General features: G+C 37.2%; 1 protein-coding gene across 1 annotated transcript; it reads left to right on the plus strand.

Moving 5' to 3' along the window:
• The first annotated feature begins 1,421 nt into the window (after positions 1–1,421).
• her11 (hairy-related 11) lies at positions 1,422–2,805 on the plus strand. The gene is made up of 4 exons (XM_043257724.1): positions 1,422–1,489; positions 1,599–1,694; positions 1,795–1,885; positions 1,992–2,805. Exons 1-4 carry the CDS (start codon positions 1,463–1,465, stop codon positions 2,594–2,596), a joined length of 819 nt encoding a protein of 272 aa, XP_043113659.1. The 5' UTR covers positions 1,422–1,462; the 3' UTR covers positions 2,597–2,805.
• Positions 2,806–19,118: the final 16,313 nt, after the last annotated feature.

A 19,118-nucleotide genomic window follows, 5' to 3' on the forward strand; every position in this document is an offset into this window, starting at 1 on the left:
TAATTTCAAACCGTTATGATTATCGATAAGTGCACTTAGCCATTTGGCCAGTCATAACACCGAGCTTTTTCACCGTTTCTGCAGGTTGTGTATTTACCAATGCTTTGTGGGACTATTTAATGCAGAATAACGCGCTTAGCTGAATATTGACTTGCAAATCGAATTGCCATTCGTCTTGTGAGTTCAGTTTCACGATAGAAACGAAGGACATCAGTGTTTTTCATCAGCTCGGATCTCAGTCATCCCCCCCATACGCCGAAGCGCATTTATAATAAAGGAGGACGTGTTTGCTCGGTTGAGTCACTGAAGTGTGGCCTCCATTGAAAGTGGTCTTTTGATGTGTGTGGGGTCTTCTCTTGTGTTTGCAAATAATTCTCCTGCCTAACGAACGAAGAACAGGCCGACGAGTAAAGAAAACGTAACGGAAGCTTAGATAACCCTCGCAACTTATTAAAAACAAAATAGCATTGTACGCTTTTCCAATAATACGATTCAAAATAATTCCACTTGACCGTTCCAACAGTTCACAAGCGTGGGACAATAATGGTCGGCCTAATCGCTCACACTTCTATCAAAACACTACCTCAGAGCACACTTAACAGATTTGCTCTAAAAGCCTGGGCATCACACCTCTTCACATCCCCCTTTCCATCATAAAGCAGGATGCGCGTGTACTTTTTACTGACGGACACGAGCTAATCTCACTCGGCTCGCGACTCCAAAAACATACTTTTCTCATCGCGTTTTCGCTCTTTATAAATTAAACGTGCATTTAAAATAAATTAAGCATTTTCGTATAGACGTAAAATTGTTTCCATGGCACATTGCATGTCTACTTTTTCTATCATTGTGATATAGGATGTGTTACCACTTATATAATTTGAAACAATATGCAGGCGAATTATGCTCAGTGTTCTTCATCTGTAAAAAGTGCGATGCTTTTACCAACGCAGATTGTCGATTTGGCTTATTTACATACTTTTCAATTTAGTGTATAATGAAATTGTTATGCTAGCCTACTTTTATTCACCAAAATGCCAGGACAGATGCCATTTGTGCCCGTATGCGTTTTAGCAGTTCACCTCAAGCATCGTCCTCAGCTGTTTATTCAAAACCATTTGCTGATGTTTGCATAGGCCTATTGCGACACACAAATACTTTTTTGACAGTAATAATTTTCCCCAGAACCAATTGCGCCTTCAAATGTTTCTAAATGTGCTTAAAAATGAATCTATCGAATACGACACGTTTAAATATTTGATATATTTGTTTCTGTCATAATGCGTCTGTTTATTGTTTGGTGAAAGCAATAGATCGCTGGGTGGAAAGTTCACAGGGCCTACGTCACTGCCACCTCTCCGCCAATCAGAAGCAACTCCAAAAGGCTTAAAATTCCCGTTTGGCTCGATTCCAGCAGTTTCCCCACGTTTAAGGAATTAAAGCGAAGCGACCGACTCTCGACATGACCAAGGCAGAGGGAGTCAAAAGAGTAAGTTATTTAAAACCACCTTCTCTTAGGCTAATGCATGTTTATTTCAAACCCTAAACGATAGCGTTGGAAGCCTGCTGACAGTTTTCACTTTTAACTTTGTTTAAAGAAGTTAAAGCCTGTGATAGAGAAGAAGAGAAGAGACAGAATCAACTATAACCTGGACGCGTTAAGAGATCTGCTTTTCAAGAACACCGCAGACACGGTGAGAGCCTGCCCTCGATTTATGATGCATTACTTCGCATTATTTCTGCGCTGCTTCCTTGACAAACTCCTAAAATGCACCTTTCCTCTCTCCTCCACAGCGTTTGCAAAATCCCAAACTGGAAAAAGCGGAGATTTTAGATCTTGCAGTTCAGTACATAAAACAGGCCACGAGAAAAAGCGAGACAAAGGGTTCGTTTTTACTACTTTTGCTTTTTACTTCATCCTTCTGAATTTACTATTTAAATGCATTATTTATTATCGATCGTTTATGCGATGTTTTTCAATCCCCCTGCAGTGACTTCTAATCAAATGGATCCTAAGGCCACGCGGAAGCAGTCTGTTTCTACAGACCCCATCTTCCCCAGTGACTTCTACGTGCCAGACTTCTGTGGGAGGTTCAGATCATCTGAAGAGAGGGAGGTTCTTCTGAAACTCAGGGTCAGTCACAACGGCCTAACTGGTGCATCCAAAGCAGAAAACGAAGCAGCTGCACGGACGTGCTTCCTTCTATCACCATCAGGCCAGAGCTACGAGCAGAAACTTCTCTTAAACCCTGAATCATCTTTGGATGGCTCTAAACTTCTGCATCAGTGGCCTTCTCCTCCCAGTTCTTCATCATCACAATGTAGCTCCCCTCCATCATCTCCCACTTTTACCAGCCTGTCCTCTTCTCCCAGTAACTCCCCTCCATATGTATTCATGCCTTGTTCTCTACCCGTTCTTTCTGATTCGCTGTCACCTCTCTCAACACCACTTCCGCTCCATAGGCCTGTCATTGTTCCTCAGCCTGTTCTGCCCAACATGGCTAGAGATTTTACCCCACCGCAGTCTCCAGTACTGGCTCTTCGACCGGAACCCTTTTCTCTTCCAACCCAGTTAGTGTGGAGACCATGGAGTTGAACTCCTACAACGGAGGGCTTTCCCCTTTCACCTTGGCACTGCTCTGAAGGAAAAATGACCTCAAGGACCTCATGGGACTCATGGCGTGACATGAGCACAGGGTTATCGCTTGTGTTTGCCTCTAGTTACTATTAGCCTACTTTTGTCATCTTTTTGATGACGTATATATTTTTTAACTGGACTATTTATTGTTTTGACTGATGTCTTCAAGTCACTTGTGATTCTCGAAGCGAAATAAAGTCTTTTTTAATCACTTCTTGTGTTCCTTTTAAAAGAAACTTGTCTGGACTAATTACATATTTATTAAATCTTTTAGCAACTGAACTACATTCACACGGTATAACACTATAGAGTTTTTAAACCATTTAGATCTCAAATAAATATGCATTGTCAAAGATTAATCTTAGAAATGAATAAGTACATTAATGATTGTACATTAATCAACTTTTTTTGAGCTAGATTATTAACCAAAACTATTTTTGTGCTAGATTACTAGATTATAAGATTGTAACATTACACTTTGAACTTACATTGGGGTGTTTTAGGACATGCTTTGCAAAAACAGGGAATGTTTTATGGAAATGCGACCGATCTAAATCATCCAGATAGAACTTTGCAGTGTTGGGAATTAACTAGTTACATGTAGCTAAGTTATGTAATTTAATTATATATAAATTTAATTGTTACCAGTTACAGTTACTGATAAAAGCAAGGTCTAGAGTCTTTTAATCTGAGTAGCAGCTTTAATATTATAGTATTGGGATTAGCATGGGCACATAAGTGTAGATAAACATGCACTGGAGAGAGGAACCATGTGGACCTGTCTCTACATTATTCAGAAAGGTAAAAGTTCCCATATTTGCTGAAAATTAAACGATCTGACGTATAATATATTGATTCATAAACTGGATACGCCTGCACATGTACACGTAGAAATACACTGCACCAACTTCCTTACAGGTTCAACTTTGTCTGAAGATAAAAATGAAAGTGTCATTGTCATTTTAAGTATTCTACTGCCATCTCGTGGTTCGAAAGCAGAATACCTTTTAAAATAGTTTGGTTTGCAAGCAACAGCCTATTTCAACACATTTGCATCACAACCAATATTAATTCTTTTTGTTATATATATATATATATATATATATATATATATATATATATATATATATATATATATATATATATATATATATATATATATAGGTAATGTCATTAGACTACAGTGTCTTTTTTAATTATGCTGTAATTTAAAAATAACACATTTGTGCTCATGCAAGTGTTTTGCCAAGCACATTCATTGTGTTAAATTTCCTAGTGTTTTTATGATAGTGTACACGTTGAAGCATGTGACACACAAGCTAGTTCAGCCCAGTACTGACAAAAAATATGCTGTGGTTTTACATGTGAATTATTTGCGCTGATTCAGTCTACTGGTCAGTAGAGGGCAACATATGATAGCATTAACAGGTTCAGTCCATAATTGAGCTCTGGCTTGTAGATACAGAGAGCCTGGTGTTGTTACCTGTGCTCCTGGGCGGTAAGCCGAGGATGCATGACTTCTCTCTCTCTCTCTCATAAATGTCAGAAAAGTCTTGGATAAATCCGTAACATCTTCCCTATCTGCCATCCGCATCTCTATTACAAAGCCTGAATATTTCCTAAGCAAGGCACCGGAGTATTTGGCTTGAGAAAACAGAGTTTCTGACATGACAGAACACGTTTTTGGATAATGGTTTTTTTTTTCTCTCTCCCTCTCCTCCTCCTTCACGTTCAGAAGCTTCTCTCTGTACCAGTGCCATTACTTTACGGGATGGCCATTGTTCATTGTGAGGCGAAAGAGCGCGTGATGCGCATGTGCCGTCTTTCTGCAGGTTTTGATCATTGCAGTGAGTGACAATCGAGCAGTGAAGCACAAATTAAAGAGGACGCTCTGCCTGGACAGAGGAATGCTGCCTCGGTAATCACGATTGAATGCGGTAGGGATGAAATCACCTCGGAAACCGCAGGACAAAAGCCTGAAATCCCCACACGAGCTTTCTCAGGTCACACTGATTAGAGCTGATCCTGTTACCTGTGTAGTCTCAGTCTTGTTAATAGTGAATGCAACTCGTGCATTCCTGATCCGGTACAAAACGGGGAAGGAGAGACTTAAAGAAAACATTGACAAGGATCCAGCACAGAGATGTCACCGCTCCTGCCACGGTTTATTGGACTCCGAGTTAAATACATTTGTGTTGGCACATCTCAAAAGCAATTTGTCGAGGCAGGGCTGCTGTCAAACGCTTTCATCACACGTGCACACGCTTGTACGTGCCCCGTCCTTCAAAGCAAGGCGCTCTCTCCGGCACGCACATGCACAAGTGTTGTGCTTTCATTGAAAACGGATCCCGCTTTGTGCAAAATTTATCTGGTTTGAGCTTTGTGTTATGAAGCGATGAACGCCATTGGAGTCAGAATCAGCGGCTCTAACCTAAAAAAAACCCTTAAAAAGCTCCCAAACCGTGTTCAATCTTAATGTTTAGCTGCAAGGTCAGCGAGTCTTCATTAATGATTCCAGCTTCCTTGTAATGTTGACAGATCTGGTTAATGGGGGTCTATTTCATTTCCTCATTCCATAGGTTCAGAAATACTTTTGTTAGATTATGTCAGAGCCGCAGGGCGTTATGTTTAAAACATTAGCGAAGTGACTCGATAAAAAAAAAAAAGGAACATAGTTAATCCGGGAGGATGTCTTTAAGCCACGATGATCGTCGCTCTCGGTCTATTTAAAACATTTACAGATGGATAGTTTGAGTAAAGGAGGGTTAAACACAGTAATAATGATATACAAATAATTGCCGAAACGTTATAAAGAAAATGTGGAGCTGGTAGTCACTCCACATTTCACTGAATTTTAGCAAAGGTTATTCAAATGTTCTCCTAGAAACGTTAATAGAACGTTTGTTATCAAAACTTTAGCACAAGAATATTATGGTCAATTTTTAATGGTTTTCATGAAACGTTTTAGTTGGATGTTCATCTAAGATTGAAACATTTTTACTTGTTTCCTAATGTTTACAGAACATTCAAAAGTAACATTGTCATAATGTTTGATAATTCGTAAAATGGAACGTTCAGAGAACATTCAGAAATAATATTTTCATAACGTAACGGAAACATTAGCAAAATATTTTCGAACACATTTTTTTTTGCTGGGCTCTAGTAAGATGGACGTTAAAATATTGCACTTTGTTTGTGGTTTTTGGGTCAGTGACGATAATAAAGGATAAATTTATTTAGGAAATTTAAAACAAACTTTATACATTTTAACCATTATTATCTTTTAAAGTTTAAATATAGTTTATCAAATATTTAAAAATGGTAAAAATCATATGGTTTTTTTTTTCTGCGTTTTAATTTTACTTAGCATGTTAATAATATTTTATTTAAATGCATTTAATCATCATCATTTTGGGGTCATTGATATTATTACAGTATATAACCTGACTAGATGATTCAGAAATTCATCCTAGACGGGGTGTATTTGCCATCGCATTTTACATATACTTGTATGTATGTTCAATGTATATCTGAATTACTGGGAGGACTTAAAGTAGAACTGGTTGCAGGGGCACTGTTGAGATTTGGCTTGGTGTACCTGGAGGAAGACGCTCCTCGTGAGTTCATCCAGGTCCTCAAGAATTCAATCTTTCGCTACTCACAACTAAACACCATTTTCCCCTCTTTCATTTGTCTTTTTTCCCTTCACAGGAGCTTTTGAAGTTAACGGAGAAAGGAGCACTGACTGTAGCAAATTACCTGGGCTGAAACATTTTTGACATAAGTCCTAAGAAGCGGGTGAGCCACTTCTCCAGGAGGCCCCATCGGGAGCGTTTAATCTCGGGCCACGAGAGGCAGCGTTGCTGACAGAGTGACAGGACAGCTGGACACGCTTCCAGGCGGCAGTGACGGACGCGCCGGTCTTCGGAGCAGGGCCACTGCCCATGCATCACCACAAAGGTAAGCGCCTGACAGGGTGTGGAGACCAAAACTACCGCATCCGTGATCACACCAGATATCGCTCCGTTTCAGCACCTTCCAGTTTTAATAATTATGTTTACGTCTTTTAGAAAGCTCTAGGTCACAGCAGCCACCTAAGAACTTATACTTCAGGGCCGAATCCGTGCAGCAGAGGCCTGTTTAACCATTGTTCATTATCATATGTCAGCCAGGAAGTCTTGCTGAATGTTGCCCTTATCACAGATCCCAAATCCTTAATAGCTGTTCTGTGTGCAAAAACTGTTTTTATAAGCCACTGTAGTAGTGCGCACCGCCCAGTTCTGTAACAGGGAGTAAATAGATGCGATATACTCCTCTATTCCCAGATAGTCAAAACAAAAACGTGGTAACAATAGCTTTGGAGACTAGCAATTGTGCAGCTGAGACACTATTTGACATTTTCCTCCTGCTGAATAATGTCTTTCATTGGGGAGCCATACAAACGCTCTATTAATTTGGAGAGTCAATTGTTGTGTAATTTGCCTCTGAATGCGTAAAAAATAAACTCTTTCACAATGTTCTGCACAATTAGTCCTTCGTACTGTATAAATAGCTCTTTTGAAACCAACAATGTGTAATTGTGTTCACTCTGAGCGATGAGCTCACAAATATGGAGCTCTTTCCATGTTTATCGCTTCAAGCTGCATTGTTAAAGCATTTGGCATGAACGGAGGTTGTGGTCGACGTGGAGAGTTTGTCGTGCCCCGGGGTTGTGTGTTAACTGAGGAGTCTCTCTGGTGTCTGAAAGCTGTGCTCTCTGCCGGGCTCCTCTGACCTAGAACCCCCTGCAGTGGGTGGGCCGTGACCCAGGTAGCCTAAAGCCATGCTGGGTAGCAACTTCTGCTCTAGAGTTCTTGTAATCCGTCAGGATGTACTTCAGCTCAAAAAGAAGGTTGCACTCTTCTACCGCCACTAACACCCCTTTTAAAAACCAGGAACAACTTAACAGTTCAAAGGTCAGGGCAGCAAAAAGCCGGCGGCTGTTAAAAATAGTGTGCGATTTGTATTTCGGCTAAAAATACTGGGAAAGACGGTTTCGGTCCTGAAAAGCAATGCGAGGTGAAAAAGATGAATGAATCAAAAAATGTAATTTAAATATGTTACAGTGTTTCTAGTCATCGTGCAAATGCGTTTGATCTTGTGCTCGTCTTGTGTTCCTACAGGAAAAGTTCACATTTCAGATTTGTTGCTTTAAAAAAAAAAATTCAATACATTTGTGTAAAATATATTGCTACTACACAGGAAATGTACAGTAGAAACTGGTATTTAAAGACATTTAGTTAACACCTGGCGTCTCTGCTGCAGCAGAGCAGTGTATACTTTGAGAAAACAACCTTTGGCCTGGATGAGGGGTTTCCCAAAGGGGTGCTAGTGGATCCAATCGGGAAAGTGCCGTAGTTACATTTGGAAAGTACAGGCTGGCTTTGGGCCAAATACAAATGCCTTTTATTGTGTTGTAAGTGCATACAGCTCATCATAACTACATTACAGCTTAAAACGTTTGCTCAGAGATTCAGCAGCTATATGGAAAATTGGAAAATGGTTGTAGAGGCATGTAGGTTTATGCTATAATAAAAGTCATTTTGCTAAAAAATAAAAATACTGTACTCACCCTCATGTCACTACAAACCTATATGCATATATATATATGATAAAGTATGCATTTTAAGATTGAAATATAAAATGGAAACTGTATAACAATAATAATAATAACAATAACATTTATTAACATAGCCAATAAAAATTGTATTAAAGATATGTGGAAAGAGGATGTGTATTTGTATTTTTTTCAAAATTGTAAACATTGTTATTTCTGAAATTTATTAGTATACAGATCATATGAGTTATTTTAGTCTGACTTTTCCCCTTGCACTCTGTTTGAAGAGAGCTTTTCATATGAACTTGAAACAGCACCTCCAGGCAGATCCACATTAAAACTGACAGGAAAGCACCTTCTAGAAAGGGCTTTTAAACGCACAGGGGGGCTTTGTGATCCATCTCAACCCCAGTCACCTTCATCTTGCCCTCTGTGTTTACGACACACATCTTCTAACAGCCCGCCGAGATCAATGGTCAATGCAGGATGATTGTGCTTCGAAGAGGGCTTTGCAGACACGGATACTCGTCCGTGAGCATGCGAGCCACAAAGATCTCAAAGCCTGTTTAACAATATAAAATCATCCTCCAGGTGGTCCAGACGGAACAAACTCTTGCTAGTCAAGAGACTGAAGGTGCGGCTGGGTCTTAAGTGTGTGAATGGAGCTTCACTCCTCTTTTGAAACGGCTCATGCCCGCTGTTTTTGCGGTCCTGTCTCCTTTGATGTTTGAGGTTGAGATGTTACACCAAAGAAAAGCTTTGTGGGAAGTTTTCCGTGTGCTGGTATGTCAGCTGAAATAACGGCTGTTTTGACATGACTTGTGCAGAAACTTTAATCTTGGCATCATTCATGTGTCATTCACTGAAACGAAAAAAATGATGACTTTTTTTTCACGTCAAAGCACAAAAAAAAAGCGCGCTCCGGATGCTCGGTTCTTCTGACTGCGGCCCGTATTTTATCCGCTGATGAAACATCGGCCTTTATTGTCTTATCTTGAAACCGACACCACAATGTATCCATCAGCGACGTAAGAGTAGCGTGCAAGTGTGTGTGTCTCCCGACTTTGTTCTTTTTTATTTGTTAAAACGCCGAGATATCTCTTAAGGATAAAGGCAAGCATCATCACGTGGCATTCAGGCTAGCTGTGTGGACCACCAGGAGGAGGTCTTCACATACAGGAATAAAGGTAGTGTGATATGAGCCTAACTCCTTATGTTGAGAGTGATCACGCTCTGATTTGTGGTATAGGGACTGGTGGTGCTTTGTCTGGCTCATCTAGATTTTAGATAGAATGCAACGATAAGTGTCATGAAAGGAGCTTGTCATCGGTTTTTTGTGTTATTTTTTCCCCACGGCACCATGATGATGGCAGCGGGGGGCAGCTGAAAGGGCTCAGAGTTGGCAGAGATACAGCATGGGTTGACAGGCAGGCACCCGCTGGTGACAGAGCTCCGGAGCTTCTGTCTCTTTGAAGTTTCTTCTCTCGAAGCTTTTCTGTTCCCAACTCGTGTCTTTAAGAAGAACGAAAAAGCGAAATTAGTCATTTTATTCAGCAAGGGGCGCGTTCCGTTACGTATAAATGCTTTTCTCTCGAACTTTCCATTCACCAAAGGATCCTTAAAAAAATGTTTCTGCAAAAATAATAAGCTGCACAAATGTTTTTAGCACTGGTAGTTATACGAAGTGTTTCTTGAGCGGCAAAGAATTTCTGAAGGATCATGTGACGCTGAAGTAATGATGCTCAAAACTTTGCCTCTCATCACAGGAATACATTTTAGAAAAATAGAAAAAAAGTTATTTTAAATTGTAATAATATTTCACAATTTTGTGTTTTACTGTCATTTTCTTGTATTCTTCTAGTAGAGATTTTGCACGTTTCGATAGTTTAATACGCTAGTTTAATACAAACATTTAAGTTGCTAATTATATTATTAGCAAACAAATTAAGTAAAAAGTTTCATTGAAAATTTTGCCTGAATTTCAGAATGCATTAGTGTTTTTTTGTTTGTTTTTGCTTTAAAGACAAAAAATGGCGAGGGTCTCATACAAAGAGTCACATGGTCAGTGTCACAGATTTGCTTATTTAATTTGAAAAAAAAAAAAAAAATTATTTTCCAGTTTACCTCACAGTGTTGCAAGTGTAGTGTTATAGTCAAGTTTGAGTCCAAGTCATAACCGAGTCCAGAAGAAATTCAAGTCCAATTCAAGACTGACAACACTTTCAAAAGCGACAAATCCAAGATCATAAAAATATAGTCCTGAAATCTGGCTTATATTTTTATAGTCTATAGTCTTTTATATATTCATCCCAACAATATTTTGTAATAAAAGTAAAATTTAAAGTAAAATTCTATTAAAAAATGCCCAAATCACACTATGGATTAAAATAAATAGCACACCTATATTATTGAAATCCCGCTAAAAAGTAGCAACACAATGGATTCATTCATTGTAAAGGCTATATATGATTTTATTCCGCTCAGTAATGGTCTAAAGCAACCGACTGGAGTGTACACTTTCACCAAATAAGATGTTTGCTGTTCTTCTTCTTATCTGCACCGCATAGCACAGCATTAATGCCATCTAATGTTTCCCCCATATATCCCACAACACACACAACCCTATGTTATCAGTTCTGCATGTCAATGTCAAGCTTAAAAAGGCTATTTCCTCTTACCCAGAATGTTACCTGTATGTACAGAGGCCAATATTATAGCTGTCATCTCTGCCCAGTGCTCCCTGCATAAAAGAATCTTTTGTTCCAGTTGTAATTTAGACATTATTCGGCTCTCAGGTGCACACACACACACACACACACAGCAGACAGCGGCGAGGAACACTATATCTGCTCTTGAACATGGCATAACTGTTTCTTGTTGACAGATTAGGATTTCTCAGCAAGACATCACTACATGTTTAATTCTCTGCTTGTTTTTCATTTAAATGCTGGAAAGCATGGAAATGCACATACACGACATTCACACGATCACCGGCGCGTCTAAAAAAATGCTCGCTCTTTTCTTTTTTTGACAAGCGCTCAAGAACGTAAGAAGAAAAACATATGATGTCTTGAAAGTGACAACATAAACCTTTACTGTTTCTCGCCTCAAGGCAACGGATTGTGCGCACTGTTGTGATTGGTCACCATCTCTGAAGCTCATCTCGGAGCTCACACCCCTTTCTCAAGGCAGAGAGATGCTTTTGTTTGATGGTGACAGGGGGAATGTCAGACTAAGCAGCGCTTCAGCTCTTCAAAACCTCAGAAAAGCCTTAATGTGCACACAGAGCTACTTTGATCTGCTGATTCTTACACATCTGCAACAAGCTCGGAATAAATCTGAATAGCTGTCAGTGTTTTTCGTGTTAGAGTGGGCTCATGTGAAGTCAGAGCCATAGAGTTTCTGGAATGATGAGCTGTGAGAAAGAAAAGTCCTGTAGATGTTTGCAAAGCCTAGCTGCTTTTCTGTCAAATAAAAGAGTTTTTTTTTCTTTGAGACTGCTCGAAATATGTACATGTTTGGTACTATTTATGACATCTCGTGAAGAAATCTCTTGGGACCAGTGCAGGGGTAAAATAATGTTTTATTTATTTTGTTGGTTCTACACAAATTGTCAGCGTTTTTTGTGCGAAATCTGGTGTAACTCATTCCTTAAATCTAATTTTAGGAATGTAGCCGTCCTACTTTTATGTATTTTTTTATTCCAAGCAAAGTCTGTTCTGCCTGTCATGCTAAAATAATAGTGTTGCAGATCGTTAACTGGCAACGGTGGAATAAAACCTGCAATTCTGCACTGATTTTTACTACTTTCTATTGTGCTAAAAGAAATGTGAATAATATAATTAGTGCTGTCAAATGTTTTCTTGCATCCAAAATAAAAGATTTTGTTTACATAATAAATGTGTGTCTACTCTATATATTTATAATGTATATATAAAGTATATATTATGTATATATTATATACATGCATATATATGTATATACATTTGTGTGTGTGTGTGTGTATGTATGTGTGTGTATATATATATATATATATATATATGTATAATGCAGTATATAATATGAAAATATTAATATATTTATATAATGTCAATTAAATATATGCATGCATGTTTGTGTATTTATAGATACTTGTGCTGTAAGTTTTGTTTACATACTGTGCATATTTATTATGTACTCACAAAAACAAATGTATGCATATATATTAAAAAAATTATATATTAAACCTAAATAATTTCAAATATAGTAATAAATGTATATATGTAAATATTCTCAAAATATAAACTGTATAAACGTGTGCATTTACATATACATAACTCATATACACAGTACACACACACACACACACACATATATATATATATATATATATATATATATATATATATATATATATATATATATATATATATATATATATATGTGTTAACTTTTTTAAATGCATTTTATTTAGACGCAATTAATCATGATTAATCATTTAACAGCACTAATAGATACATAATAAATATAAACAGTACACTCACATGTTATGCAAATTTTTTATTTTGGACACAATTAATTGCGAGTAATTGTTTGACAACACTAAATATAATATTAGATATTGTATATGAAAGAAAGCCTGATTTATTCATTTTCCTGTTTTCTTTCTTTGGACAGGGAATGGCGGGGCAGAGGGCAGAGGGGGTGTGCATACATTACTGTGGGATAATTAACATCTAAAGCACTGGGTCATTCAGAGCCCTGCTGTGTAAGGAAACGCTGGCACATGCATTCTTCAGCTGCTCACTCGTCTTTAATCAATCGCGATATCTCCACTGGATCTATATGGGAAGGGTATTAAAAGATTAACTGAAACTTAACCAGAATAATGGCTTTTGATTTCAACTCTCTGTGTGGAGCAAGAGGATGTCATTTTAATGCTTATCTATTACCCGAGACCACAGCGCTGTGTGTTGGTGGGAACTCCATCTATACCTGTCTGCCTAACAATTTCCCCTCCAGATAATTGCGGCTGGGGTCAGATTGGTCTCAGAAGCCAAACTTCAAATCAGATGACAGGAAGTTTTTCCAAGCACTTCTTAGAAATAACATTTTAACCCCAATTTAAAGCAGTTCAGTTCAAAGGGAAAAAGAAAAACACAACACATCTTTTTTTTAATTACCTGGTAATAATATTTACCTATTTGTTTGTTTATATATATATATATATATATATATATATATATATATATATATATATATATATGTATGTATATATATGTATATATATGTATATGTATATGTATATGTATATATATATATATATATATACATATACATATATATATATATATATATATATATATATATATATATATATATATATATATATATATATATACACACATACGTATGTGTGTATATGTATATATATATATATATATATATATATATATATATATATATATATATATATATATATATATATATATATATATATATATAAAAGTAATCAAATTAACACATTCAACAGATTGGGGTTTGTGAGATTTATTTTTATTTTTTTAAAGATTCTCACTAGTGCTGTTTTATACAATACACAATTTAATACATATATATAATTTTCAGCAACATTACTCCAGTCTTCAGTGTCACGTGATCTTTAAGAAATCATTCTAATATCCTGATTCGCTCCTCCAGAAATGTTTATCTTCATTCTATAATATATATATATATATATTTCTTGCCCAATTTTGAACAATAATGTGGAAGTAAAATATAGTTTATAAATTTAAACAGTAGTACATTACATTATTAAACTTTTGGAGTATATATATATATATATATATATGAAGTTATTAAATATTTTAATTGCATGAAAAGTAATCCCCAAATCAGCTTGATATTAGACTGGGAAAGGCCCATAGAGACATCTGACCTGAACTATATCTAATGAGTGACCTTTCCATATCAGAATCTGACATTTCTAATTCACCAGGTTCCCTCCAGAAATTCTTCTGCATGTCAGATGGTATACATCTTATCACCTTGTGCAGCATCTTGTTGTGGTAGCTTGTGTTGCCTTTGATATCGGAGAACATAGAGGTTTCACCAAAATAAAGGCCCCCTTTGTACTCCACTGATTAACTTCTGTACCCGAGCTCCCTGATAAGGCCCGAAAAAAAATCCATCCTCAAGAAGCCGACAACCGTGGATCCTGTTGGTTTTATTTATTGAGTTTTCTGTGACAGCTTTGGGTTTTGTTCGGTGCTTGAAACTGCCGAACTATTGATGCCTGTTATCTTTGCCATCGCATCATAATAACCAATATAAGCTTTATAATCTTTCTCATTGGAAAAAATCTTTTAAACGTCTTTCATCCAATGTTAAGTCTTATTTTCTTAGTAAGTATACCTGTGGTCCTCTGAGCTCTTTAAGAGACGTTTTATGTGTTATGAACTACATTTAACAGATAAAAACTACAAAGAACATGTAAAAGGAGCTCCTTTGATAACCCGCCTGCGCACATTTGAGCTCAAGCCATTTGAATTCGTCAGTGTTCGTTGTTCTAATGAAATGTAAAGGCCTGAGGGTGTGCACTTCAGAAACGCAGAAGAGAGATAACATTACATTTATTTTGATGTTGGTTTATCAAAAAAGCCAAGGATTTTAGTTTTGTGCAAATAATGTCTTGACAAAGTGAAAGGAAGTACGGATGTCTGCCACTCCTCAGCAAACCGCTCTGCATCTTCCTTGCAGTAAAATGTGACGCGTGTGAAACTTACTCTTACTTTTCTCTTAACAACTTGTGATCAGGGTGATAGGACTTTAACGGCGAGGGGATTTCCATTCCTCCGAAGGCCTCCAAACGACTGTGAAGTCTGTTTTTTTGAAGTCTTTCGCAACTTCTTCAAGTCACCGACCACAGTTGAGTGTGTTTTGGACAATCAAGTCTTATATATGAGTAGCTGACGTATCGTTGAGTTCTATGGTGTGACAGAAAAAAATAAAAATTTTATAAAAATGCTATTTGTAACTCTTTTAATGAAGATGCATTTTATTTGCATGTTAAGTTTGTCTACCCATATTCTCTCACTTTGATCATCAGAGAGGAGGGATGCTGGCATGTTTGGAATGAGTGTTGTTTCTTCATTCATTAAAAAAAACCCTCTACTATTATACTATTATAATTACAGCTCACTGTCAGCTCACATTTTAGCCATATTCACATGCATTTACACCCATTTGTCGGGATACTTTTATCTAAACAGACTTGTCAGTTCATGGATTTCTGGATACTGGATCCATGGTTTTGTTGCTGCTGGCAAAAGTTTGAGCTACAGGAACAATTTTGGCTTGTCATGAAATAAATCGCTTTTTTTTGTACCGTTGCTCATTTGAAAGTGGCATTCGATGTAGACAAACAAACAAACACGTGACTTTTTCATCTGCGAAAAAAAAAATTCTGATAAATTAATTATCAAACCTTTTGCGAAATATATCTGGCGAGCCTCGAATCTACCTTTAACTTCCAAGGTGGAAAATGTGATAATATCATCAAGATATGATCATTTAACCCCTGACCCCCTCTGTCATCTTCCCATGCTGCCTCTGTTAGTGTTTTCATACATGTCTTGTCAGAACCTGCAGTGCTCAGCCCTATGATTTATAAAACGTCTCAATGGGAGCGTTTTAATTGCATATGTACGCATTGACAGGTGGCCGTTCTTTTTGATATTTAGGCTTTGATCTCTGTATATATGATCACTGCAGGCCATGTCAAAGAAACCAAGACTCTACACATGGGATTTCACCGAGTAAAAACATCCTCTGGATTTCAGGTGCCACTACAGCTGATGGTGATGTAAACGGAAAAGACAGCTACATAACATATGGTGTTTTGGTTTCATTAAATTGAACTGAGCCATAACAATCACTGTCATAACAGAAGCGCGAGGCGCATTTTCTCATATTGACTAAAAGCTGGGCTTTTATTTTCATTTTTCTTGCTGCAAGATTTACGTTTATATAAACATTATTTATATATTTTATATATTATTTAATTAGTTTGCCATTTAGTCAATTCACACACACACACGCATATACATATAAATTGCATATACAATATACCAATATACATATATATTGATAAACTGATAGTCATTTGTCTATTTAACCTGACAGTTTCCTTTTACACTTTCCCTTTGAAATTCCTTGTGCTATAAAACATAATCACTTTTTTTTTTTACTTAAAATAATAAGAGAATAAGTACTCGAAGGAGTGATTTCTCACAGAAGAACAAAATCAACCACCGTCCCAATAAGGGAGGAGACTATTGATTTAGGCAACTGGAACCCGTACAAGCACTTGACAAGCGGAAATAATTTCTTCTCTAGAGATGTCAATAGGTTCTGATGGGGTTATTAAGGGGAATCAAAGATATTTGCATTTAGACAACGAGCAATTTGTCATGTAAACTGAAATCTCCTCTCACCCTTGAATGCGAAGGAGCTCTTGCAGGAACCGAATGAAAGTTAATCAGGAATGTACGGCACAAAACGCATGATGAATGAGCTGCTTTAATGCTGAGCCAGGTAAACAAAGTAATCTCTCAACATCCTCATCGATGTAATGAGTTTATAGAGTCCTTTGAATGTTTTCTGATGTGCAATTAATGCTTGAAAATTAGCCTTGGGGTTTGAGGTTTGATGTCTGCATGCTAACAGCACATACTGGATTTTGTGACAAAATCCTGAAGGTTTTCTTCTTCTCTATTCATTGCAAACTTAACAGAGAGCATGACAAATTCCTCTCACCTATCAGTTTTCCTTGGCCTACAAGGCAGTCCTCTGCTAAACCCTCCTTTATTTTGTGCTCTTCTTGTTTTGTTATTTTACCTGGCAGTCCAGGTGTGAAGGGGTGAGGCCATGGAAAAACATTCAATTCTTCAAGCTTGTCATGAAAGAATCCATTGATTGACCTCTCCATCAAGGAGCACAATGACAAATGGGTTAGCAATTTTCCGCCTCACTTATGGCCAACAATGCACATTTCCCACTTTCACTTGCTAGCATTGAGCGTACAGTGCACATACCTTTCGTGAAGTATGCAAACTGCATCACGTTTTTCTGAATGCATTTTAATTCGTCATTTATGATGTTTCATTGACCTCCTCAAATAACGACCCAGGTTTGCAAAGTGTTAATCTCATAGTCGTCTTTGTATTAGCATGTAAAACAAACACTAATGATTTTCTATTTCACTCAAGGATGTTATTGCATGTTCTAGCGGCTGATTGAATTACTCAGAGTGCTTTAAGTATGTTTTGGGTGGAAATTATGGAAATTAACCAATTGACCTTTGTGTTGACCTTTAGGTTAAGGGAGCTTTGTGGGAAAGGCCTGCTGTGAAGAATCAAAGGCATCTACGATGCCATTTTTAAACTAATTTCTTCTGCATTTTCTTTATATAGCAAATGAATGCAATTTGGAATTTGATCATTTGTTATATTATATCAGTTATACATAGTGGTTTGTTTATCTTATTAACCTAAGAAGGTCCTATTCAGATTCTTAAAGTCACCAAATATCTCTGATACTTCTGAGGGCTGCAATTTTCAGGCCGTGAGTAGCTTCTGTCCTCAGATCAGACATGTCCTATAGGGATAAGCTGTCACACTGCTGGGAGCCTAATTGATGCCTCATGCTTTTGAGGAGCAATTATGGTGCCCAAATGTCAAGAGCTAATTTGTGGCTTTATAATGTGGACACATGGGCCAAGGAGAGGGCCAGATCCGGGCCCCTCTGGGAGAATCTGAATAGTTTGCTCAGCAGATGTGAAATGGTCTCCGTAAAAAGTCTGGGGGTGGGGAAGGACCTTTCAGACGATGTAAAGTCTAACGCAGAGCCGCTCAAAATGACAGTTTCCAAAAATTTCGTCACGTTGATCTGAGCTATTTTGCTCAGATCCCTGTAGATGCCTGTTTTTAACATTTTCACGCTCTGAACTATGGGCCTGTTGTTTATCCGTTTGCAAACGGCATGTTTAGAAATGGCCAGCTTCTAAATACATGACAGAAAAAGACATGCAATGTTGCAAGAGGTGTTTAAAAGTCTTAAAATGCGTAACCACTAGTTGGGTCGAGTGAGTTGCTTCTGATGTCTCCATAGTGATGCAAACAACACAACAACAATTTCGCTACAGTTGACAGCTTAAGAGTCAAAAGTCAGTATAAAAACATCACATCTTCATTGCCTATACTTGAGGAGTGGTAAGACATACAGTACAAAATGCGGCAAGATGATGTGCCAGAAAGGTGTGAAAGGATGTTATTAAATCCTCTACACCTACAACATGCTACTCTACACAGAAGGATCCTCGGGAAACATTGTAGATAGTTCTTATTTCTTCAGAAATGTTTTACTAAAAAAAGTTTAGACTTTTCTTTAACAATATAAAACAACCTTTGCCTTAATTGTGAACGGTTGTGAAAACATCAAGGAGATACATGTTGAATTAAAATTTTGTATGTTGCTCATTTTGGAGTTTGACAGCCTCAGTAAAGTCTTTAAAATGCAGTAGTTTTAGAATTACATTAAATATTTGTGTACATGTCCAAATAAAAGTATAATGAAGATTTCTTTATTTTTTTGACAGATGTCCCTTATGTACACCAAGACAGCATTTATTGATGACAAATACAGTGAAACTGTAATAATGTGAAACATTAATAGCTGCTGAAAATTATATTTTGCCATAAGAGGACTAAATTACATTTTGAAATATATAAAATGGTAAACAGTTAATATTCAGTAAACAGTAATATTCCACAACTCACAATTTACTGCATTTTTGATCATTGTGAGCAAAAGAGCTCTTGCCAAAATACATTAATTATATAGATG

Source organism: Puntigrus tetrazona, chromosome 14 (genome assembly GCF_018831695.1).
Source record: "Puntigrus tetrazona isolate hp1 chromosome 14, ASM1883169v1, whole genome shotgun sequence".
In the NCBI taxonomy this organism is placed as follows: domain Eukaryota; kingdom Metazoa; phylum Chordata; class Actinopteri; order Cypriniformes; family Cyprinidae; genus Puntigrus; species Puntigrus tetrazona.